The sequence below is a fragment of the Paroedura picta genome, chromosome 5 (genome assembly GCF_049243985.1).
Source record: "Paroedura picta isolate Pp20150507F chromosome 5, Ppicta_v3.0, whole genome shotgun sequence".
NCBI lineage: Eukaryota > Metazoa > Chordata > Lepidosauria > Squamata > Gekkonidae > Paroedura > Paroedura picta.
The window spans coordinates 111818758-111845088 of record NC_135373.1 but is presented as its reverse complement, the minus strand read 5'-3'; the positions used below and the strand labels follow the sequence as shown (position 1 = coordinate 111845088).

Sequence of the window (26331 nt, the reverse complement as noted above, 5' to 3'; positions counted from 1 at the left end):
CACTGTAATGGGCAAATGTAAATGTTTTCTTATCCCTTTCAAACCTATTGAAAACCATGGCCCCATGGCACTCTTGTGAGTCTGCTGCACTGAACTTTCTGAATAAACAGATAGGGATTCTAAATGCTTTCTAGTTATGTAAGCATCCATAGTTCCCTTTCTGGCAAGGACTTTCTGGCCTGGAACACACTCAAAAGCTTCATAATTGTAGCTCAACCTAATAAAAAATGGGAGCTTAAATATCATCTCTCACCCCAGTTACTGGAAGGTCCCCTGGAGGGACCTTCTGAAGGCAAGAAGTAAAAGAAGGTAAGAAATTCATGCTTAAGCCAACTAAAGGGCCAATGAATTTCTGGAAGGCTAGGGAAAAGTTTGAGCAAAGTAATTATACAAACAGAAACTGCTGCTTGAAGTAATGTGCATCAGGAAGGCAGGCCAGGAATAGTTACGAGATGATTAATCTTGATTAAGGTTTTTCTTCACTCATGGATGTGAAAGTAAACCTGTCTTGTTGGGCAAGATATTGCCAGAATATGGGTGGAAGAGACAGTTGCAGGGAGATGGTATAACTCATCTTTAACCTGCTCCCTGAAGCAAAGGACACATAGGACCATCTGGCCAATGGAAGCTCTTATCTCAAGAGCTCAAACCAGGGTCCATATTCTCCAGTGTTACAAGAGCAAAACTAGATATTACTGTGATTCTGTTTCCTCCCCACCTCCCCTCCCGTCCTCGAGAAGACCAGGTATGTACTTTCTACCTCTGAAGTTCCCAGCTGGCCAGTCCTGAATTTCATGGGCAAGGTAACGTGACGTGCTTTTTACATGTGATCATTTGTTTTGGCTTGAACACTGTGCTGCTGGTGTTTAATAATGTGTTTTGATTTGTAAATCAACCCAGTTGAGGGCGTGGCTAGTCTTGCTCTAATCCTGAAAAGATAAAAACTTTTGTGTTTGGAAATTCTGACATAATATCTATCAAAAATATGCTGCAGAAGGGATGGCTGACTCAGGGATGGCTGTGCATGTACAACATGTTCTAAGAAGAAATACACAATATCGTTCCAGCAAGGCTTAACTGTAATCTGCCCCCTAGTGGTCGCAGCAGGCCAAAGCTTTGCATCTTGGTCAAAGATGGGAGTAGTGAAACTGCGGCCCTCCAGATGTCCATGGACTACAATTCCCATGAGGCCCTGCCAGCAAATGCTGGCAGGGGCTCATGGGAATCGTAGTCCATGGACATCTGGAGGGCCGCAGTTTGACTACACCTGGTCAAAGATGTCTGTATAGAACAGGAGTGGCCAAAACTTGTTGCTCTCCACCTGTCATGGACAACAATTCCCATAATGGCAGGGATTCGTGGGAATTGTAGTCCATGGACATCTGGAGCGCCACAGTTTGGCCACCCCCGGTATAGAGCCACAGAGTAGTGTTGCTTTGTTTTTCTACCAGATACATCTGTGCTCGCTCTTGCTGCTAACCAAATGAAAGCAATGACATTTGAAACTTGAAGAAAGCCAGAGATTTTATTTTGAACACAAGACAGAGCACAAAGAAAACACATCTCCAGTTACGAGACCTACCTGGGAACACACTTGGTCCTCAAAGGGATGCCTGACAAGGCGCTTAAACCTGTTAGCTCCTAAGCTATGCTGGCTCACTCCATGCGCTGCAGGCCTCCCATTATTGTTGGCCCTTTGCCAGCGCATGATATGGGAACTCAAAGCACTGTCTGCTCATAGAAGAGCACCTTTGGATTCAGCCCAATTATTTTGTTTATTAGACTTCTCCAAAGTTGCTCTTCTTTATAAGAAATGTCCCCATCCTTCACTTGTAATGTGGAGTAAAAAAAACCCTGCAACCAATATAAGGCCCTTATTTTTTTCTTACAACACAGACAGCATTAATACAACTCCTGGGCAGGAAATTACTTGGGTGATAACAGACCACTCCGGCAGGAAACTGATAAAGGTTTCTGCCTTACCTATGTTTTTCCAGTTACAACATTCTCCTCCCCAACACTCAGATCCTGTCTGCCATTTCACACACCCCACACGAGAATTACAGAATTCAATAAACCGTCCATGAAACTTGCTTAAATTTGTTTGGTCCAACCAGCTGTTCTAAGGCTTCTCGGGCACGGTCTGCAAAATAGAATACAAGAACGGAAAACAAGGATGAGCATTCACAGTTTCCCATAAATTAAAAAAAACACATTTAGGGCCAGTTGTCAAAAATAATTCAACGGAAAGTGCTTTTACACAACAGATTATTTCAAATTTAAGTTGCTTTGACTGGATTATCATTTGTTGAGTCTTGCCTTGTAACACTAAGCTCAATTGGACTGAATCTCCTCACTTTTGGGATAGAAAACCCCCAGCTACCTACAGTTTTCTGCTTCAGGGAATGATCTGGAAGCACCTGAGATACTGTTCTACTCCTGAATCTAAGCAGACCCAACCCTCAACACTGCAGCCAACCAGGAAACCATGGTGCATGCCACTCCATAAGCTTTGGAGGGAAAAGATGGCACAGGACTCTGGAGATCAACTGTAACGCTGGGAGATCTCCAGGCCCCACCTGGAGGTTGGTAACCCTAATTTTAGCCATATTTATAGAACATTATAGAACATTTAGCCATATTTATAGAACACTATGTTTGTAACTATCCGCCGTCGCCACCCTTACCAGTTCCCTCTATTCTGGTGCTGAAGACAAAGAAAATTGCTCTGTGCGTTACCTTCATAATAATGCAGAAGAGCGTTTACCCGAGACGGACTACGGATTGTACTAGGGTGGTTTTCTTGAAGAATCAGTGGCATTCTGGCTCTGCCTCTTTCTGTGAGCATCACAGTTAGGAGTACTTCATAAAAGGAGGACTAACTTGGTCATTTGTTCTTATATGGGATTCTGCTGGCTTCCCACCTGAGCGAATGGGAGGGCCCAACTTGGTCAGGCAGAAAGGAAGCAAGAGAACCAAGGAAGGAGAGAATAGCTGAGCAGAAAACAAGGGGGAGAAAAGCTTTTTGGGGGGGAAAGATGCAGATCTTTGGGAAAGCAGGAGAACTTCACAGACAACACCTGGGTTAAAAAGATTTTCTGCACTGAGTATGCTCAAGGCCTGACGCTGGATAAACTGGCATAAACTGGCTGGCTTTGGGTAAAAGTCTTGGCTGTCATCCCTGAAAGAAGCCCTACTCTTTTTCGTACACCTCAAAGAGCTGTTCAACTATAATTGGTGTTTTCAGTAGAATGTATCTTGTTCTATGGCCTCTTGCCCCAAGAAGCATAGCATGGCCAGGTGCTAGCCATTAGCCCTACAGACAACATGGATAGCACAAGGGCAGGCTACCCCGGGATTTTATGTTATGTCCAAGAGCATCTTCTCCTCACTATTCTTTTTTTGGAACATCCACTCTGATAGGGAGTTCTGGAAAACCCAAAAGCTAGCACAGAAATATGTGGGGTTAGTCGTAATAGAAGGTCTTGTGTGAACTGTGTTCTAGTTTTTGTGCCTCCCATATATATCAGGTGGCTGGTTCTTTAACACTGAAGGAGATAAACCTGTTCCTAGCCTGGGAGCTAAAAGTGAGAGCTGATAGGCAAACTGGTGAAGAGGGAGAGGTGGTGGCTCAGAAGTACAGCTCCTGCTCTGCAGGCAACAAGGTCAGACCACACCTGGAGTACTGTGTGCAGTTCTGGAGGCCTCACTTCAAGAAGGACGTAGATAAAATTGAAAGGGTACAGAGGAGAGCAATGAGGATGATCTTGGGCCAAGGGACCAAGCCCTATGAAGATACGTTGAGGGACTTGGGAATGTTCAGCCTGGAGAAAAGGAGGTTGAGAGGGGACATGATAGCCCTCTTTAAGTATTTGAAAGGTTGTCACTTGGAGGAGGGCAGGATGCTGTTTCTGTTGGCTGCAAAGGAGAGGACACGCAGTAATGGGTTTAAACTTCAAGTACAACGATATAGGCTAGATATCAGGAAAAAGTTTTTCACAGTCAGAGTAGTTCAGCAGTGGAATAGGCTGCCTAAGGAGGTGGTGAGCTCCCCCTCACTGGCAGTCTTCAAGCAAAGGTTGGATACACACTTTTCTTGGATGCTTTAGGATGCTTAGGGCTAATCCTGCGTTGAGCAGGGGGTTGGACTAGATGGCCTGTATGGCCCCTTCCAACTCTATGATTCTATGATTCTATGAAGGTCCCAGTTTCAATCCCTGGCATCTCCTGTTAAAGGGAGCAGGTGATGGGAAAGACCTCAGCCAAAGATCTTGGAGAGTCATGGCCAGTCTGACAGTACCAACCTTAAAGAGCCAAGGATCTGATTCCAGATAAGGCGACATCATGTGTTCACGTTAGACAGCAGAACTGCCATGATTGGCGTTTTCATAGAGTCATAGAGTTGGAAGGGGCCATACAGGCCATCTAGTCCAACCCCCTGCTCAACGCAGGATCAGCCCAAAGCATCCTAAAAGTGTGTATCCACAACCTTTGCTTGAAGACTGCCAGTTAGGGGGAGCTCACCACCTCCAGAAAACAGTTAGGGGGAGCTCACCACCTCCAAAAAAACAGACCTATTTTCATGGCGGCATATCTGCCCCTATACATAATTTTCGGCTGCCTGTTTTGTTCTCCTTTAGATTCCAGTTAAACATGACTGAATTCACTGAGAGCTTTGAAAGCTTGTGTTTTATTACAGTAGAAGATGGCATGGTACAGCGTACTGTTCTGTGGTCCATGCTGGAGAGCGTGATAAGATTGCAAGATAGGGTTCAGCTTAGTAGCCAGTCTTTGCCTCTGAACCCATAACCCGTTAACTGATGCGCAGGTGGTCCATTGTGCATTTCTTAGAAGACATGCGCTTTTACCACATCCTGTCTTTGTGGCAGAAAACAAATCCTACAGGAAAGCTCGAAACTTCAGGCAGGAAGTTTTCTGTCTTCACCCCACTCGTCTGACCTTCAATTGTGGGCAGAGCAAGAGGTACAGCAGTTCTTGGCATGGCTACTTGAACAACCTCCGTAGTCAATGAAGATAGCCAAGCTCCAGGCAACCCTCCAACTCACCCGTGATCAGAGGGCATCCATGAAACAGAAGAATGTGTATCATCGGGCAACAAGTCAGGACAGCCTCCACAGCTAGGTCAGTCAGGTTCACACAGAGCTCCATGTGGATCTCCTACGGATTGAAGAAGAAGAAGAAGAAGAAGAGTTGGTTCTTATATGCCGCTTTTCTCTGCCCGAAGGAGGCTCAAAGTGGCTTACAGTCGCCTTCCCTTTCCTCTCTCCACAACAGACCCCCTGTGGGGTGGGTGAGGCTGAGAGAGCCCTGATATCACTGCTCGGTCAGAACAGTTTTATCAGTGCCGTGGCGAGCCCAAGGTCACCCATCTGGCTGCATGTGGGGAGCGCAGAATCGAACCTGGCTCGCTAGATTAGAAGTCCGCACTCCTAACCACTACACCAAACTGGCTCTCACAAGGACAAGCACTAGCATCAGGGACTGCCGCAACCAAAGTCAGCCACTGAAAACAACACTGTTAGATCACTGGAACTTGGGGTTGTTGGGGGGGGGGGAGATACCTTTAAATTCTTTGCACACATTCCACTAACGAGTGCTATGACGCCGTCATCAGTAACCTGAATGGACAGAATAGATTTCTTGTTGGTACATGGATTAAAAATATAGCATGTGCGCGCATGCACATACACACACACTCACATACAAAGAAATAAACCTGAGCAATTCAGGAAACAATCTAACTTCCAATCTGTTACTTCTTCATTTTATGTGGGTTTTAGAAACTGGAATCCAGAATTCTTTCTCGCCTCCGGAATCATGCAAAACACACCGGGGTTCATCTATAATGACAATACTGGCAAATGATGGGACAAGAGTCTTGGATAACAGTTTACTAGTTCACCATTGGCAGGTATCGAATCAAAGATCAGCACAGCAATCAGCAGAGGGGAACAATCTCAAATTTTATGTACTACCACCTAGAACTGTGAAGCAAGATACTTTTAAAATGTGAAGCTGCATCTGGACATCTCAATAAACTATGAATCGAAGTTCAGTAAACCTCATGATATCTGAATGTACAGAGTTCCACAAAGCTGGATTTTTTTGCTGGGCACCAAACTAGGATTTGCAACTAAAGCAGGGGTGGCCAATCTGAGGCTCTCAAGATGCCCATGGACTACAATTACCATGAGCCCCTGCTGACATGTTTTATGCCTCTGCTTAACCTGAGCTTGGGGCCTTTCGTTTCTGGTGCTTGTTGGGTATTTTCTTAAAGGGAGGAAGGGAGATGTGCTGTAAATTTCCAGCCAGAGTCTTCTGACTCCAGGGAGTCTCCCAGTTATCTTTCTGACCTTGGATAGCTGGGGTGGTTGTCATGGATCCCACCAGGGAGTCATTTGTTGCTTTTTTGTGTGTGGGCTTCGTAGTGTGAGAATGTTGAAGATTTGCACCTGGCTTTCTGCACACCAAGGAGCTAATCATTTGAGGGGTCTGGGATCACAGAATCATCAAGTTGGAAGAGGCCATCTAGTCCAACACCCTGCTCAATGCAGCATCAGCCTAAAACATCCATGAGCAGTTGCCAACATCTAGAAACAGCACAAATCTGCATGGCAAAACTGCACAAACATGCAGTCCGGGTGGTGGAACGACGGCCACCTCCTGGGCATGCATCCTAAAATGTGCCATGTGTTTGACAAAGTCTACACCTTGCTGGCAGTCCCCAAACCCGAGGACAGACCAAAATATACCATTTTCCAAACTCTGCTGTGTATATCTATAACATATATATATCCAATAACCTCAACCAAAATCCCCAAACATAGATTTGCTCATTCTCCATCGAACAAGATGGTGTTGAGTGCAGAGTACAGATACTGGCCTTTTCAGTGCCCTTGCGTAAAAGAAGAAGTTGGCTTAATGTCACTTTGACCTATCTGTTTATCTGCAGAGCGAGAACTTGGTTCGCGGTGCCAAACACATCCCTGGCCAAAGCACGCTGTGTTCTGTGTCAGGCATCCTCTGATAGGGCCCGTGGGAAGGACAACTAAGAACAGGGTCAAGGAGAAAAGCCCAGGAGGAGAAGCTTCTCTTTTATCAATGGATGACGCAGACAAGGTTATCCTCTTGAGTTATTAAGCTCCAAAACAAGGGAATTGACATAATAATAATAACAATAACAATAATAATAATAACAGCAACAACAATAATAATATTTCTTACCCGCCACTCTCGGCGTACCGGATCGTGGCGGGTTACAATACAAAAAGTCCCACAACAATAACCCCACTAAAAAAACCCCTTAAAACCACATAGAGTAATGCACAAAAAAACCCAATATGGTGGGAAAATAATCGTACTCCCCACGGAACACCTGCCACCCAGGCAGCAGAGGGCTATATCAAAAAATAGCCAAGGGTGGCATATATTTTGATAGATTCAAATGAGTAGCCATGTTGGTTTGAAGCAGCACAGTAAAATCAGAGTCCAGAGGCACCTTTAAGACCAACAAAGATTTATTCAAGGCATGAGCTTTCGAGTGCAAGCACTCTTCGTCTTGAATAAATCCTTGTTGGTCTTAAAGGTGCTACTGGACTCTGATTTTATTATATATCTTGATTGATGGCATTAAAAAAGTTACTTCTCAAAATCCGTTCCCTTAGTTGTTTATGCTAGGCGGCCCAAATGTATTTCCTCTTCTGCTTACGTGGGTAGATGAAAAATCCACGCTATGCAGGTGCCGGCAGTTCTTCCCAAGGGCGTGCAGCGAGGTGTCTGTGATGCTGGAGCATCCACCAATGCTTACGATCTGCAGCAGCTGGCAATTGAGTGCCAGGGCGAGGACCCCGTGGTCCGTAAGGTTGCTGCATCGTTTAAAGGAGACTTCACGCAAATAAGGGCACGAGGAGGCCAAAGCTGCAACTCCTGTAGGAGAGATAAGAAGTCGCCTTGGTGCAGCCGGAGAGATCGAGCTTCAGAGGGTTCAAGGAGGAGAAGAAGGGCTGCCTTTTTGTATCCAAAGGAGCCTCAAAGCGGCTTGCAGTCGCTTTCCCATATGGAGGAGTGGGGAATCAAACCCAGCTTGCCAGAACAACACAATCTATCAGTAACAATTACAACTCAACATAGAATCATAGAATCATAGAGTTGGAAGGGGCCACATGGGCCATCTAGTCCAACCCCCTGCTCAACGCAGGATCAGCCCTAAGCATCCTAAAGCAACGTGAATAACAATGGTGGGAAGAACAAATTGTTCAGTCATGAAAGGGTGTCTGCGGGGGGGGGGGGACGACTAGCTGATGTTCCAAGTCGGTCGGCCTCAAGCGAATGCCTGGTGGAGGAGCTCCCTTTTTGCAGGCCCTGCGGAAGAGTTCTAGCACAACTGGATGCAGTGGATTGTGACTGAGGGCTATCTGCAGTCTCACTCGATGAAAGTTCACAAGAACTTCCATCCCATCAGGCTGGCACAGGATGCAGTTGTGGCTGGACTTTTAAACCAGCACGGCAGTTCAACAAACCCTTAACATCCTTTCAACGGCCCCGAGATGACTGGTTGGAAAGGGGGCGGTATAGAACTTTAAATAATTTCTATTCTACTCTAATTTTTAACGAACAAGACCTCCGGGTCATCTTGCCCGGGGTCTTCTGCTGGGTCCTTGGCTGGAGCAGCAGGGCTGGGCGTAGCTGGGTTTACATTTTAATGTTCCGCCATCTGTTCTCGTTGTGGTGTAGATTGTTTAGTATTTTTATGGGGATTTTATATTGAAATTTTAACACTGGTTTGTGAACCTCCACGAGCTGACTAGTTGTGATTGGCGGTGTATAAATAGAAACAAACAAACAAACTTCCCTTTGGAAGAGGAGTAAAAGTGAAGGAACGGGGATCCCTTCTTAGAAGTTAATAATGTGGCTTTAGAAAGCCGTGGACCGCTTTGAGGACCCTGCAGTCCAAAGGGAGATACATCTAAAAAACAAATGCAGCCTTTGGTTTCTAAGCACAGCCCACCTTATTCGTCTTACTTGGCCTGGAGAGGCCAGTATCAAAGGTGCATTTCAAAGCCATTGCAAAATTGACTTCCTTTGCATGGGATCTGGAGATAAAGCTGCTAAGAGCTTCAAGTGGTAGTTCTGAACGGCCATCCTGGTTTCATTTCAAAGCAAGAACTTAGGCAATTAAAAGCCAGGGTGGGTTTTCATGACTTCCTGTAGTTCTCTATAGATTTTTCATGACTTCCTGTAGTTTTCTATTGATTTTTCATGACTTCCTGTAGTTCTCTCTTCCAGGATGCCGGGACTCCTAGACTGTTGTGGGATGCATTCACAAGGGAAGCAAGGCCAGGCTGGTGCCATCTTGTGGGGTAGCCAACTGCGTAGAGGCAAAGTGTCTCTTCGCTTCTGTAGAGACTTCACCGGAAGTTAATTACCGGGGGATGTTCCCCATGCCACAAAAAGTTAATTAAGAGGGGATGTTCCCCATGCCACAAAAAGTTAATTAAGAGGGGATGTTCCCCATGCCACAAAAAGTTAATTACCAGGGGATGTTCCCCTGCCACAAAAAGCTTCACGTGCCCATTTCTACACATGGAGCGTCTATTATAAGGACAGAGGATATTTTTCTTCTACAGGTTACTGGCAACGCTATCCGTCTGATGCTAGGAACGAGCAGCCACCCAGCTAGAATAAAGAAAATGGACAGAGAATAGGCATAGGGTTGTAACAAATTTTAAAATGGATGCCGGTAACAAATTAACTTCCCCAGAGAAACAAATTTTGGGCACCCCAGTTGAAGAGGGATTTTGACAAACTGGAACATGTCCAGAGGAGGGCAACAAAGATGGTGAGGGGTTTGGTGACCAAGACATATGAAGAAAGGTTGGGGGAGCTTGCTCTGTTTAGCCTAGAGAGGAGACGACTGAGAGGGGATCTAATAACCGTCTTCAAGTATTTAAAAGGGTGCCATATGGAGGACGGAGCATAATTGTTCTCTCTTGCCCCAAAGGGACGGACCAGAACAAATGGGATGAAATTAATTCAAAAGAAACATCCGGAAGAAGTTCCTGACAGTTAGAGCGGTTTTTCAGTGGAACAGGCTTCCTCGGGAGGTGGTGGGTTCTCCATCTTTGGACATTTTTAACCAGAGGCCAGATAGCCATCTGATGGAGAGGCTGATTCTGTGAAGGCTCAAGGGGGTGGCAGGTTACAGTAGATGAGCGATTGGGATGTGAGTGTCCTGCATAGTGCAGCGGGTTGGACTAGATGACCCAGGAGGTCCCTTCCAACTCTATTATTCTATGATTCTATTCTATGAGAAGACAGAAACCAAACTGCTCTCAAACCAAAGGAAGGCCCAGAGCAGTGTGGGAACAATTTCAGAACCAATGACATGGAGAGCTGCTGTTTACCTGCACGCCTCAGGGTTAGCCTCGGCCTGTGGGGAGGATGTCCAAGCATTAAAAAATAGGTCAAGGTGCTGGAATAGCAGGTACGAAAAAGGCTCAAAGAAACAGGGAAAGGCTCCCCACAAAAAGTGAACGTAGGTCATGCGTGAACCGGAGAAGAACCGTTCTGCAATGTTAAAAGCAAGGTCAGATAAACTAGGAAAATTGGCAGGATTGCCAAATGCCTGAACTGAGGGGAGAGCCCTGTTTCTTTTATCTTCATGCTATGAAAAGATTCACACATTAAGTCTCTATGAAAAGGATACAATTTCTCCAGGCTTTCTGGCAACACTAGAAAAGAAGAAACCAGAGGCAAAACAATTTTGGGTCAACTATGGGGAGGTGGGGGGGGAATAGAATGGCATGTTTTGCCAGACAATCCAAGCTGGCAGATGTTTATACTTTGGAGAGGAGTAGGGAGTGTTCAAGAAGGGAGGGAGGAATGAATGAGATAAGGTTGCATCTGGCGGAAGAGCAGGCCGGCCTGGGAAAATCTCAAGGAGTTACAGAGAAAACCATCATTTTTATCTGTGAAAGAAAAAACAAGGGAACGGTTTTCCCTTCCTGTGAGTCCAAGATAAGCATGCATGGCAGGTTGGTCAGGAGGAGGAGAGGGGAGAAAGTCCTGGTGCGGGAGGGGGCACAGGGAGCCCACAGAAACCCACGAGACTGGAAGCAAGGGGCAATGGTTACAGTACTGGGTTAGGCTTGCCTAAGCCAGCATGCCTGAACAGAGAAGTATTAAGGAAGCTATTTCTAGCCACCCTAAATCCTTTTCACTTCTTTTAAAGTAGGAGGTCTGCCCCAATGCAAAAAAAAAAATGCAAGTCAATAATTAAATGTGCAAAATGAGATTTTGAGGAGCAGGTTTCCAAAAACATCAAGACAAACATTTTAAGAAATATATCCCGATCAGGGAAGCAGCAGGGCGATTTAGATGACAAAATATTAAAGGGATTGCTAACTGAAGATAGGGAGATGGCAGAGAAGCTTAATGCCTTTTTTGTCCCGTTTTCAGGAAAGGATTCTGAAGAACTGAGCCAAACTGAGGTGATGAGAGATTAAGTTCTCAACCTACTGGGGAAATTATAAATCACCAAGTCTCCAGGTCCTGATGGCATACACTCAAGAGTTCTCAAGGAACTCAGATGCGAGAAATCAGTTCTCTCAGAGCTCTCCCCATCTCACCCACCTCACAGGGTGCCTGTTGTGGGGAGAGGCAGGGAAGACACTTTGTGACTCCTCTGGGTGGTAAAAAGCCAGATAAAAAAAACAACCCAGCTCTTTTTCTTCCTGTACTAATCAATCTCTGAAAAAGTTTAAAAGTTTTATCTTGATTGCCCAATTACTTTAAACAAGCCAGTCTTTTTCCACCTGAAAAGGGGAACAATTCTGATAGAAGTCGACTCTTCAACAGAGTAGAAAAGCAGACTCAAAGTGTGTGTTCTTTTTTCTGAATATTGATTTGAAGGGGTTAGCAGGATAGGGAACAAACATGGCTACATCATACAAGTCTTTTTGGTAGAACAACGTTTGAGTCCGGTGGCATCTTTAAGACCAACAAAGCAGGAAATTAGCATACTGCTCATAATGTATGGACTAGTAATTTCCATTTCATTGTGTATGATGAAGTAGTGCGTCCACCCAAAAGCTTATGCCTTGAATAATACTTTTCTGGTCTTAAAGGTGCCACTAGACTCAAGGTCTGTTCTCCCCCTCCAGTCCTCAAAACATCCCATCCAGGTAATTGAGGAGGCATCTCGGGATATCTTTCTAACCCAGAATTCGAAATACTCTAAGTGGTATAAAGGTTCTTCAAACAACACACATCAAACCAAAATGGAGTCTATCAGGTCAATCACAAATCATGGCAGAGATCAGAGGGACTGATCCTGGCAAAGTCTAGTAAAACTTTTTCCCGTTTCCTGACAGATCTTTCTGTGGCTTCTCTGAGGAAAACATTTACAAAAGCACGATTCCAAAATGCCTTCTGCTTGTCTGCAGGGCAGATCTAGTAACATTCCACTGGACTTTCGACTCTGTCCGTGTGGTTTTAATGAGATTGAAGATCTTGCTCATTATGCGCTATAGTGTCTGATTTATAGAATCACAGAATCCTAGAGTTGGAAGGGGCCATACAGGCCATCTAGTCCAACCCCCTGCTCAACGCAAGATCAGCCCAAAGTATCCTAAAGCATCAAAGAAAAGTGTGTTTCCAACCTTTGCTTGACGACTGCCAGTGAGGGGGAGCTCACCACCTCCTTAGGCAGCCTATTCCACTGCTGAACTACTCTGACTGTGAAAATGTTTTCTCCTTTTCTCCAGGCTGAGAATAAGGTAATCCCTAGTAAACGGAGTAAGATTATATCAAGCCTCCCTCCCTCAAATGAGGCATGCATTGATTTCCTTCTGCCTGTCTATTACGTTTATACGTTTGCCACTTAAAACTAAGAAAGAAATTTGTGGAAGGAAATGTCAAGGGAATTTGAAACTGAGATTTTATTTGTTTTTTCTATATTGAATGTTTATGGTTTGGGCTTTTATGGTTTTTGTATTAATTGTGTGTATTTACTAAAACGCATATTTTCTGATGCTTTTTGTTGTGATAATTGTTCTTTTATTTTAGTTTCCTTTTTGATTTTATAATAATGTTAAGGCTTATGGCTACAACATTTAATAAGTAAACAGAGTATGGCTACCACGATAGCTCCCTGTTTTGGAAGGAGGACTCTTTGACACTGTACTCCACTGAGGTCCCTGTCCTCCCCAAACACCGCCCTTCCCATGCTTCATCCCCCAAATCCCCAGGAATTTCCTAATCCAGAGCTGGCAATCTTTGAGAGACTTCTAATTCTAAATAAGCAAACTAGTCTTTATTAGAAATGCAAGCATCTACGTTGAAGGCATAGTCAGAACCCTCAGAAGAGGGCTATCATGTCCCTTCTCAACCTCCTTTTCTCCAGGCTGAACATTCCCAAGTCCCTCAACCTATCTTCATAGGGCTTGGTCCCTTGGCCCCAGATCATCTTCGTCGCTCTCCTCTGTACCCTTTCAATTTTATCTACGTCCTTCTTGAAGTGAGGCCTCCAGAACTGCACACAGTACTCCAGGTGTGGTCTGACCAGTGCCGTATACATTGGGACTATGACATCTTGTGATTTTGATGTGATGCCCCTGTTGATACAGCCCAAAATGGCATTCGCCTTTTTTACCGCTGCATCACACTGCCTGCTCATGTTTAGTTTACAATCCACAAGTACCCCAAGGTCTCGTTCACACACAGTGTTACCACAGCAGAGATTTAATCATAGCAGAAATACATGGAGGTTTCCGACATAATCCTATTGATGCGCCTTGGGACCAGTGGGCTTTGATAAATAGGAAAGACACCTAGTTAAGCGAACCATGACGAACATACACTTGAAGACCTATCCATAATAAGAACTAGAGCTAATGAATAATGTGTGAGCAAATAAACCATAGATCTAAGCAAATATGAATTATTACTTGCTCGGCTAAACTCATTTCCTTCTCATGTTTCCTTAGTTAGGTTTAACTGTATCCCTATAGCAGAGAGATTGTGTCTTCATGGGTGTAAGGTCACAGACCTCCTCCCCCATATTATTCTCTGCACATTGCTTTTTTTAATAACGATATATTGTACACTTTTCAATCTAAACCAAATGAAACAACGATTGTCAACAGCAGGGGTAGTCAAACTGCGGCCCTCCAGATGTCCGTGGACTACAATTCCCAGGAGCCCCTGCCGGCAGGGGCTCCTGGGAATTGTAGTCCACGGACATCTGGAGGGCCGCAGTTTGACTACCCCTGGTCAACAGACTGCTTGATGGCTCTACTACTACACAAACCTTATTTTTAGGCAACCTTTTTAGAATTAATTCCATGTTCTTAACGTAACTGAGTAACGCTGTTTTGTTATCACTATATTATTACTATGTATATTTTGTATATCTCGTTGGTAAATGAACAATAAAGGCTTCTGTGTCTCTAACTATAAATTATTGGAGTGGAAAATATGTCCTCATCAGTAATACTGTATTGAATGTGCACAAGGGAGGACGTAATGCTTGAATAATCACAGGAAGGGGCATAGAACGTCTGTAGGTTCAAAGAATCGTAGCATTTGAATATGAAGGAGGCTAGAACATCTAAAAGTTATAAAATATGTAATCCCAACCAGCGTGTGGGAACAAAGGTGGAATGTACTTTCCGTGTAAGAAAACTGGATATAAGATGGGGCTGAAATACCAGCAGCTCTGAAGATTCAGTGTGGCTTTTCCACCTGCTTCTTCCTCTTTGGCCAAATAGAGATAAATGACTCTGCTGTATTTAACTGTCGCTCTGTTGCTTAATTATCTAGCTAACCAAGGAATCTTTTCACTATTGGGGGAGCCCGCAACCTGCCCCCACCCCTCATGCCTGAGAGACTCTGCAAAGCCTGCCTTTTTCAGGTGAGCTTTGGCTTGGTATGAATGGCAGGCATCTTTTAAGGAGGAAGGAAGGTATGAGAGGGAGTTATGCGGTTTTAATAGGTTTTATTTATTTGTGAGCCACTTTCAGCCAAGAGAAAACACAAAATCAACAAATCATGCCACCCTTCAGAATGTTTACTGACATCATTATCACTTAGAAAACGTACCTTCTGACGTGATGGTTAGTCGCTTATTTTTCCAAATGTTTAAATTTATTCTTTTAAGTTGCTTGCAGTTACTAAGCTGTTGCAGGGCATTATCAGAAATATGACAGTCTCGAAGATCTAACGCCTCCACGGCAGGGTGCAGAACCTATGAAGAAAGCATTTCGGTCAGACTTCACGTAGCGTAGCATGAGCCCATCAACAACTAAGTTGATATGCTCAAGGAATTAGTTTTCCTTAGAACAGGCTTGGGCATGAAAGTGTGATGTACATTGGGGGCGGGGCATGAAACACATTTGCATCAATGTATTATATCCCACTTGTCTCCCCAGTTGGGACGCAGAGCAGCTTTTAGAATATTGTGCTCCCCTCCTCCATTTTTTCACACCATCCCTATGAGGTAGGCCAGGCTGAGAGTATGTTACAGGCCCAAGGTTATCCAGGGAGCTTCCACGACAGAAGTGCGGATTCGAACCTCAGTCCTTGTTTGCTGCTCTACCCACACCACCACACTGGCTCTCATTTCACCTTATGAAGCACCTGACTCTGCCTTTCTCTCCTTCTCCTGAGCCCTTTCTGACCACAGGAAATTGTATTCCTCGAGATACCCACATGGGCTAGTAATTGCTGGGGTCATGCATCTTGGGGGGGGGGGGAAGCAATGATCACTTCTTCCTCTCCCCATCTCTCACTGCCACTGCCTGATATTAGTCCCTTGACACCAGGATTAAAGTTTTCCAGAATAAGAAATGGCTCTGGGGAAAGGAAGTTCCTGAACTGTCATGAATTTCTGCTGGTCCACAGGATACAACCTGGGCAGATGCACTTCCTCACTTGCAGCCTTCCTGCCCAGCCACAGGACCGCCGTCTTTGAAGGGCTGAGCTTCAGATGACACTGCTTGAGCCACCTTGTCACTGCTTCCAGGCAGCTGGCTAATGCGCTCATCCAACAGGAGGAAAGAGCTGGGTGTCATCTGCATATTGGTGACAATTCAGCCGAAACTTCCATACCAGCTGGGCAAGAGGGCGCATGAAGATATTGAATAGGACTGGAAAGAGAACCGCTCCTTGTGGGACTCTGCATGTGAGCTGGTGGCAGCTTGAAAATCTCTCTCCTAGTGCTACCCTCTGTTTGCGACCCTGGAGAAAGGAGATCAGCCACTGAAGGGCTGTCTCCCGAATTCCAGCATCAGCAAAGCTAGAAGCTTATGGTCAACTGTGTCAAATGGCACTGGAAGGTCTAATAATACAAGCAGTGCTGACCCCCTCAGTCCAACTGGCGACAGAGGTAATCCATCAGAGCAACTAGTGCTATCTCTACCCAATGGCCAGGCCAGAAACATGACTGGGAAGGGGCTAGGACTGAAGCTTCTTCCAGGAATGCTGGTATTTAGACTGCGACAGCCCTTTCAACCATTTTCCCCAGGAATGCTAAATACAAAACAGGTCAGTAGTTGTTGGACTCCCTTGGGTCCAGAGGTGTTTTATTCAGCCTCTTTTAGCCCTTCCAGGAATCCTCCTCGAAAGATCCACAGCTGCGACGGCTCCCCTACCCATGTCATCTTCCCTTTCCTGCCCTCTTCTTCCAGGATGGACAGCCGAGATACCAGGAACATACTGGGCTTTACTAGTTTCAGGATTCAGGGGACCTATTTCTCTATCAGGCCTAGTATTTCTATGCTTATTGCACTAACCCTAGGCTCGGGACATTGCTTATTAGACCTCTCTCCATCTTGACTGTTGTGAGATCCTTCGTTCGCTCCAAGAAAAGCAAACCTTCCTTAGAGAAGTTTCTTTAGCCAGTTACTACACTAAGGCAAAGTTAGAACTAACACACAGGTTTCAGGTTCACACACAGAGGGTGCAAGGAGGCTCCCCCCTTCCTGGGAACATAAAACAGGTACCATGTCAAGGAAGTCACAACCTCTTAATAGCAACTATGGATGAGAAATGATGGGAAGGAGGGAGACCAAATGGACGTGGGAGGGGGAAAGGGAGGTGAGGGATGTTGGGGCATCTGGCGTGCTTGGAAAACTACAAAGGGAATTTGGCCTTGAGTGTCAGCTAGGCACCAAGGCAGGGCAAACTACTAAATCATGATAGAAATACATGAGGGTTTCTAACCATTATATTGAACTACACTGTGCATATCAGAGATCCCTACATCTTATTTGTACTGACAAGATGCAATCCACTGTGAGTCTCTGCAAGAAAGGTGGACTATATATGTAGAAAATAAATAAATTTCCTAAGGCAGCAGTGCAAAAAGTAACAGTTGACTGGAGATGGGTTTAACGCCATGATTAAATAAAATGTTAACGGAGCATTTCTGCTATTCCTGACCATTTTGCCTACAGTTGTGTTGGAGCTGAGTTTTTCCCCTTACAATTAACTCAGGAAGGAGACCCATTTGAGGTGTCAGGAGTCTTAAGAACCCCTTCTGTGAAATATACCTCCTGGGCTGTCACCATCCCTGACCCATGTTTATATAGCCAGAATCTAGACTAATCTTGACATGTCGGGATCCTTTTGCTTTTAGATTGAGCTTTCTTGCAAATAGATTCACTTGCAGGGATGCTTCCACGCTTGGTTGGAAGACGGATTGGGGGCAAGCAACTAGTTTCTTTTTAATTATTTCTTTTCATAACTGGGAAAGTGTCTGCCATTAATCACTAACACAGACGTTTTTAGTTCTCCAATGTTTTTGTGAACTACAACTGAACTCAAAAGTATTGATTAGCTGTTTTAGCAAATTATCATATGGCATAACTGGGATACTATGACAGAGTTTACTAATTTGCCATTGATTTACACACACACACATGTATATATAATGGTTATTGTTCCATTTTGTCTGAGGAAGAGTGCCTGCACACGAAATAAATCTTGAATAAATCTTGAATAAGTCTCAAAGGCACTATTGCAGGGGTAGTCAACCTGTGGTCCTCCAGATGTTCATGGACTACAATTCCCATGAGCCCCTGCCAGCAAATGCTCATGGGAATTGTAGTCCATGAACATCTGGAGGGCCACAGGTTGACTACCCCTGCACTATTGGATTCAGTTTTTGTTGCCCTATCTTGCAAATGATTGCCTTGCTTTGCATTTTAAGTGATGGGGAGTTGACCATTGATTTTTATGACACTCAGGGTCTGATTACATGAGATGCCAAACATGAGGTGGGTTGGCAGATCTTCTAGCCCAACTCACATTTCAGAGGTGACCTAGTCCTCTTCTTAAAGAACAGGGTCATGAGGTCAAGATTCCTGCTAACTGCTGCCAGCCACTGAATACCCATTTGCTCATTATTCTCTTAATGCGGACATCTTTATTGCACCCCAAATGTTTCCCATGCAATTCAATCTCAAGTGAACACAAGCAAATCCAAATTGCTGTTTTTTCCCCTATTTATCTCTGGAATTTGTTACCCATTTCCATTAGGCTGAGACAGGGGTAGTCAAACTGTGGCCCTCCAGATGTCCATGGACTACAATTCCCAGAAGCCCCTACCATTTGACCTACCATTTGTTTACATGTCTTGGACACTTCCGACTACAACCCTGGCTGGGTGTTTTCTGCATCAGATGTCATTCTGACATGTCTTTTTGGATCCAGCAGACCTATAGCCAAATCTAAGACCAGCTTGTTTTGCAATAAGGATTTTCCTTGCCAGATTAGTTTTACAATCTAAAAGGGACTGGCTCATTACAAAAATTAATTTCACTAAAGGCTTTAACAGACAAAACCAGGGGGAAAACAAAAGAAGGTAATTCTGAACCCAGAAAGTAACACACTGGGCACACAACAACCAAGGAAATTGGCACAGTCTCAGCTTGCAAGTAAATGGATCTAGTCAATCAATCAAATTGAGCAACTTGTCAGGTACCGCCAATGTCCATGAAGTGTGCATGCTCACAAAAGCCTATACCCAGAACCAAACTTTGTGGGTCTTAAAGGTGCCACTGGACTCAAACTTTGTTCTATTGCTTCACACCAACACAGCAATCTGTCCACCGCTTTGCTTTCAGGTGGCCTGATGAGAGGCATAGTGGTCTTGGCATCCCAGAGGTCAGACAAAGAGGAACCACCTGATTGAGACAAAGGAGTATCTGCAGGTGACCAATGGACAGTTCAGCTTTAGACCATGCCTTGCAAACTGGACAGCTCGAGACAACAGATCTGAGTAATTTGGACCAACAGATCTGCTGCCTTCCACAAGATGGTCTTGAGAAACTGTTGGTAATTTCAATAACAAGAAATAAAGTCCTGGCAAGGGTTGTTCTGAATAACAGAATATGTGGACCGTGCAAACTTCTAATCTGCTGAATTTGAAGTTCCGCAACGGAGTTTCCAGGAACCGGGGGGCTTGCAAGAATGAATGGGCCAAAAGGACAACTACCCTAAAAAGAAAAATGGCTGAACTGTTTTTGAAAAGGGACCACCAAAATGGTTTTAGGGTAGCTGGACACCCACCAGGCTCCAGGCTTTGGCAGCAAATGAAAGTATGACTGGCTGTGTTCTCTAGGGCAGGGGTAGTCAACCTGTGGTCCTCCAGATGTCCATGGACTACAATTCCCATGAGCCCCTGCCAGCAAACGCTGGCAGGGGCTCCTGGAAATTGTAATCCATTGACATCTGGAGGACCACAGGTTGACTACCCCTGCTCTGGGGAACCACAAAGTCCTCTGCACCACGTTAAAGTTCAGCAGCAGATTCCCAACAACTTCTGTAAAGGGAGAGAGCCCAACAACCTCTGCTCTGTAGCCTTCCAGGCTGGGGCCACTTGCAATATAACTCTGATAAACCATAGTGGTTTGTGTTGGCTTCCTAAAGCACTAACCCAGTTGCACATCTGTTTATTTAAACTTTTTCTTCCAGTCTCAAAACTCCTCATAGTAATGGACAGCTAATACAAATTACTGAGTTCAGTCGGAAGGGTATCCTGGAAAGGGATATCTCAGCTAGACCTGAATCGTGAAAGCTTAACTGTTTTGTGCCTTCCTCTGTGAGTTTTCCTTTTGGGAACATAAGATAAGGAGCTGCTGTTTTAAGATAAAACTGGTTTCCTAACGGTGCAGTCTTACACAGCTGTTCCCTCAGCTGTTCCCTCTGTCTGATTAGCTTGCACTGCTAATATTTTTATATGTTTTGCGTTAGGGGTGCCTAATCACCATTTATGCAGGTGATATTTCTCCCAATAATATTTTGCATGTATGCAGCATTTAACAACAGCCCTCAGGGGAGGGGGGACAAATTAGTACACCCACAATGAAGATGGAGAGGAGACTGTGGCTGAAAGGCACATGGGGTCTTACCATACTAATATTGGAATCGGTTAGCCATCCTTGGACACTCAGCGACTTAATCAGCTTATCTTTGATTTTGGGAGGCAAGGACTTAATATCCGAAGCATATCTGGAAATATTTCTTGTTAAGTAGTAAAGGCATCTAAAGGGGAAGAAAAGGAACAGAAGAACACTTATAAAGGGCATGCCATGCTGGCATCAGTGGAATCGTTAAGATTTAGTTTATTTACGCAGGAGATTTTGATGAAGCCTTTTCTGAGTTCTTCTCTTCGACAGGAGGCAAAGGAACTGTCATTTTATTTTACAACACAAGAAGGAGGAGGTTCTTATATGGTGCCTCTCTCTACCAGGAGACTCAAAGCAGCTTACAATCACCTTCTCTTTCCTCTCTCCGCAACAGACACCCAGTGAGGGAGATGAGGCTGAGAGAGCCCTGATATTACTGCTCAGTATGAACAGCTTTATCAGGGCTGTGGGGAGCCCAAGGTCACCCAGCTGGTTGCATGTGGGAGAGTGCGGAATCAAACCCAGCTTTCCAGATTAGAAGTCGGTGCTCCTGAGAACTACACCAGGGGTAGTCAAACTGCGGCCCTCCAGATGTCCATGAACTACAATTCCCAGAAGCCCCTGCCAGCATTCGCTGGCAGGGGCTTCTGGGAATTGTAGTCCATGGACATCTGGAGGGCCGCAGTTTGACTACCCCTGCACTACACCAAGCTGGCTCTCATTGAGGCTCTTTAAAATTAGTAAATTGTGGTCCGTTCAATAATTCACATAAATATACAAAATAGATGTTCATAAACTACTTAACAGTGCCAAAGGTCCCCAACCTTTTAGAGATAGTGGTCAACTTTAGTGTTAGGACACAGTGCAATGTCCTTGTGAATAAGAAGAGTTATATGCCACTTTTCTCTACCCAAAGGAGGCTCAAAGCGGCTTTCATTTGCCTTCCCTTTCCTCTCCCCACCCTGTGAGGTAGGTGAGGCTGAGAGAGCCCTAATATTACTGCTCTGTGAGAACAGCCCTAACATGACTGTGACTAGACCAAGGTCACCCTGCTGGCTGCATATGGGGGAGGAGCGGAGAATCAAACTCGGCTCGCCATATTAAAGTCTGCACTCGTAACCACTACACCAAGCTGCTGGGACTTATCTGGGCTCTTAGGAATACCGAATAGCATCTGGTAGTGTGTGCTTTCAGCTTGGGAGAACTGGGCTTTGGAACATAAAAGCTTGGTACGCTATGAATGCGCCAAGATTTGAATTGGGGGACATAAAAGTATACTTGTGGTTTGTTTTTTTAATTCTGGCAAGGAAAAGCCTTGTCCTCTGTTCACAGGCTTTTTACAATAGTTTTTTTCCTCCCCACAAGTCTGCTTATAGAGGCCTTGACAGGGGTTTGATGCAGTGAAGATGTTTGTGCTGTGATGGCAGCTGCTGCTAAAGCAACAATTAAAAAAAATAGGCATAGCTAACTAGCAGCGTTGTTGGGCAAAAGCCCCACTTTCTAAAAACTCTTCGTGGGTGCAATGCAAAGTATCAGTGGGTACCGAAATTGTTATAACTTGTTTACAGTAGGTTCTCCTAAGTAAGTGAAATAAATTGAATAGATATGTAGTCCAGTGGTGCCAGGGGAGTCTGAGGTTCCTCAGAAACATGTAAGTTAAAAGATTAGTCATGGCTCCTTGTGGGACGGTTGGCCCAAGGAAGCAATCTGCACCAAAAAGATTGGGCATGCTCATGTACATGATCTCAGTTCATCTGGGTCATTGGCAAGCATCTGGGTCATTGGTGTAGTGGTTAGGAGTGTGGACTTCTAATCTGGAGAGCTGGGTTCGATTCTGCACTCCCCCACATGCAGCCAGCTGGGTGACCTTGTAAGGCACTGATAAGGCTGTTCTGACCGAGCAGGGGACTGCTTTGAGCCTCCTTTGGGTAGAGGAAAGCGGCCTATAAGAACCAACTCTTCTTCTTCAGTAATATCCGGGCTCTCTCAGCCTCACCTCCCTCTCAGGGTGTCTGTTGTGGAGAGAGGAAAGGGAAGGCGATTGTAAGCCGCTTTGAGCCTCCTTTGGGTAGAGAAAAGCGGCATATAAGAACCAACCCTTCTTTTTCAAAATGTGTTTGGCCTTCTATTAACTAAAGATTGAGCATGCTCATGTATATGATCATGCTCATGTACATGATCTCAGTTCATCTGGGCCACTGGCAAGCAAGATGTGTTTGCCCTTCCATTAACTAAGTGGGTATTGAGTTGAGGAACCATGTCGGTCTGAAGCAGCAGAACAATGTGAAAGCTCAGTTGTACCTTCCAGACCTTCCAGTTTTATTCACTTTTGTGCACGAGCCAACTTATTCAGATACTTCTTCACATGAAGTGTGCATGCACTCAAAGGCTCATAATGAAACTTTGTTGGTCTTTAATGGTGCCACTGGACTCCAACTTTGCTCGAAGTAAGGATCGTGGAACATACTCAAGAGTCCTTTGCAATATGCCACCTTAGCTTTTGCAATAGGCATACAGAGGTTGCTCTGCAGACATATTCATATAGAAAGAGAATTGCAGAAGCAGAAATTAGGAAGGAAATACTCCCACATAGGCGATTACATTGGCAATATCAAGAAGTCCTATACTATATTGCTATGAGTTCTTGCTGTCGTTATTTGTTCTTTCTGCTAAAAACATTATATATCCAAATCAAAATGTTATGGTGTACTATATTATGAAAGTACTATATTATGAAAGTTTCAATGTAAACCACCCTGAATCATAAGGGAGGGCAGTATATAAATGTAATACATAAAATAAATAAATGTGCACTTACCCTTTGTCAGATACAGTATATCCTCTGACAAGTACACTGTATCTGAGGAAGTGCATGTACACACTGCCTTATACCTTGAATAAAACTTGTTCACCTTAAAGGTGCTACTGGACTCGATCGTAATTACATTTGCTAGAAAGAAAGTCGCCCAGGGGTAGTCAAACTGCGGCCCTCCAGATGTCCATGGACTACAACTCCCATGAGCCCCTGCCAGCTGGCAGGGGCTCATGGGAATTGTAGTCCATGGACATCTGGAGGGCCGCAGTTTGACTACCCCTGCCCTAAGTCATAGTGGGTGCAGGAGAAGCAGCCTGGCTTCCCCTTGTACATTTTGGGGAACCGCCGATCCAATATCAGTCCCATCCTCCCCAACGAGCTCAGAGCAACATATATGGCTCTCCCGGCTTCCACGGCGTTCTCACAACAACAACCCCGCGAGGTCGTCTCCGTTGAGAGGCCGTGACCGGCTCAAAGTCACCCAGGCTCGGCGGAGACTTGACCCCTCCGCAGATGCTGTTCAAAAGGCGGAATCCCCCCCCAAATGGGCCTAATCCTCTCTTTCAGAGAGCGGGGCGCAGGGCAGAGGGGGTGCGCTCTGCATACACTCAGAGGCACTCGTGTCGCTTTGCACTGCTGCGGCCAAGGCTGCGGGAAAGGCATGCATTGGGGCGACGGGGCGGAAAAGGCCAAAAGGCGAGAGCGAGGCGTGAATGGGGGCTCGGGGGGCGCCCGCAGCACCGGCCACTCACAAATCCAGGAGGGACTGAACGGCCCCGCCGAGCCCGCTCAGGTGACTCATCGCCGGGCCCGGGCAACTCCCTCGCCGCCTCTCTTCTCCGGCCGGGGGATTCGGTTACTCCCGGGGACCGTCGCCAAACACTGAGCGCCGCGCCGCGTTCTTCGCCCCTTATTTTACGGCCGAGCCCGCCCGTTGTCTCCGTTAGGGAAGTTAAGAATTCGTAGAGCGTCCCTAGAAACGGGAGCAGAGGCTGACGGGAGATGTAGTCTTTGAGGGGCCGAGCCCGCTGTTTACCTTTAGGAAGGGGGGAAAGGCGAGGCGCCGGGGGAGGGACGGGTTGCTGTCGGGTTTAACACCGTTTCCCAGCCAGGATTAATAAATCAAAATAAGTCTTGCCTTTAGAATCTGGAGGCGTGTACAGACCCTTCCTCCCGGCTGAGAGAGGAGAAATAAAGCAATTATAGACTCGGTGCTTGCACAGGGGATACCTTTACCTTTAGACTGGACAACAGAACTGCCAATGTTACAATGACCACCGCCATAACAGCTGCAGAAAATGGAGTTTGAGTCCAATGACCCACAAAGTTGTATTCTAGGGATAAGTTTTCCTGGACGTGCACTCTTTCTCAGACTTCCTCAAGTCTAAGGGGCTTTCTGAGCCAGCTCTGACCCTCTTCCTTTCTAAGTTCAGGAAACCCCAGGAGTTGATTTTTCTGAGCTGGAAGAAGCAATTGCAATGGTGGGTCGACTTGACTTTAGGAAGCTTCCTGGATGATAGAAACAAGAAGACTGGGCAATCTTTTTTAACTTTACAAATCTGATGGTTAGAAACCTAGAAAATGCTTTCAGCCCTGTTGACAAACCAGCAGTGATTATCCTGGAAAATATTAGGTCTTTATGTTAAGAATGACCCTGATATGCTCAGGTCACAGGGCCACATCCCTGTAGCTGAAGTAGTGAAACTCCCATCATAAAACTGGAGACAAAGAGTCCAACACCAAGTTTCCCTTTATCATATCAAAGGCGTTTAATATGGGAGCGTATTAACTGTTCTTTCTTTAGAAGATCCCCAAGAAGTCAGAAAAAAAAGATGCTGCTGATAGAGATGTGTCCAGTCTCTCCCCTTTATCATACATCGGAATCGACCAGGACGTGTAATAGCTTGGCGGTCTCAATGGGGAAAACAGCACAGGTGGATGGCCCCAGAAACACCATCATCCGAGAGAACGGTGGAATAGAATCTGCGATGCACCCTCTTCCCCTAGAAAAAGCCTTCTCTGCATGTCTAGTTCTGGGAAAACATACCGAAATCATTAATAACACCTTAAAAATCTTATCATGGAATGTTGCAGGGTGATTTCACAGTCTTGCTGTTGACCCAAGTATTCCTTTTTATAGGATAAAGTGTGACATTATATGGGGGACAAAGAGTGGGTTGACGCCGAGGATGTGAAAGCTCCCCAGCTGGTCTGTAAATTTCATATGTCTTTCCCCCATGAGCCTTCCTTGGTTAGCGGGATTGATTTAGTGTTGGTTTGTTTTGGAGGAGCGGAATGTCAGAATCTGCTGATTACTGCCATGATTAATGTATCAGTGTAACCATTCTGTATTTCTTTCTCCTGAGTTATTGCTTAGTCTGTCTGTAGCCATTTTGTCTGTCTGTATTCTAACCATGACCTGTCTGCCATGTAGTAGTTTGTAACAAGCGCTATCTGAGAAGAAGTAACAATGGCCTCTCCAAGGCCAGAGCAGAATATAATTGTTGGATGTGGGCCCAGAGGGCACCTGGAATTACTTTTTGTTTTTGTTATTACCGTGAGAAGGGAATTGGGCTGGAAATGCTGTGGGTAAAAGAACTGCCCTTTCAATTTGCCCTCAGTTCTGGCTTTGTATCGTCTTGGAATGATCTGCAAGAAATAAACTCTTTCTTATTTTAACGAAGGGTTTGGTTCCAAGTCTGTCTTCCTGACACATTATTGCTTTACAGGAGACCTGTACTGATGTGCCCTTAATCTTGGATGGTTATCACACTTTAGAGTTAGCAGCTCCGCCTGGGAAAGGGCCAGGTAGATTGAAGGATGATTTAGATATGTTAATGTTAACACACTATATATACATCACATTGAACATGCGCAGATGTCTCAACATAAATTTCCAGTAAACATGGGGCCTTTCCGCACAGCATTAATGTTGCTGAAGTGTTACCATTGTGTAACGCTATTTATTTTTCCTTATTCCCAATTTCATACACAATCTGCAACACTCTTGCAACACTCCCGCAAAAATCGCTTTGTTGTAGCACTTTTCGGGGAATCCACAAAAGGATTACCCCTAAAAAAAATGCT

At 45.1% G+C, this 26331-nt stretch overlaps 1 protein-coding gene across 1 annotated transcript; it reads right to left on the bottom strand.

Moving 5' to 3' along the window:
* Positions 1-1506: 1506 nt before the first annotated feature.
* Positions 1507-24155, bottom strand: AMN1 (antagonist of mitotic exit network 1 homolog). Its single transcript, XM_077339934.1, has 7 exons — positions 23997-24155; positions 20433-20565; positions 15121-15265; positions 7730-7947; positions 5583-5639; positions 5067-5178; positions 1507-2143 (listed from the first exon to the last, which is right to left on the bottom strand). The coding sequence occupies exons 1-7, from the start codon at positions 24044-24046 to the stop codon at positions 2070-2072; spliced, it is 789 nt and encodes a 262-aa protein (XP_077196049.1). The 5' UTR covers positions 24047-24155; the 3' UTR covers positions 1507-2069.
* Between the last annotated feature and the right edge of the window lie 2176 nt (positions 24156-26331).

What these genes read in the sequence shown, in the direction of transcription:
- AMN1 (XM_077339934.1), bottom strand. Translation starts at nt 24,046, where the DNA reads ATGAGTCACCTGAGCGGGCTCGGCGGGGCCGTTCAGTCCCTCCTGGAT. An exon ending in GTTCAGTCCCTCCTGGATTT is followed by an intron (nt 20,566 to 23,996) that starts GTGAGTGGCCGG and finishes CTTCCCCTTTAG; the next exon opens with ATGCCTTTACTACTTAACAA. An exon ending in ACTAACCATCACGTCAGAAG is followed by an intron (nt 7,948 to 15,120) that starts GTACGTTTTCTA and finishes TCTCTCCTACAG; the next exon opens with GAGTTGCAGCTTTGGCCTCC.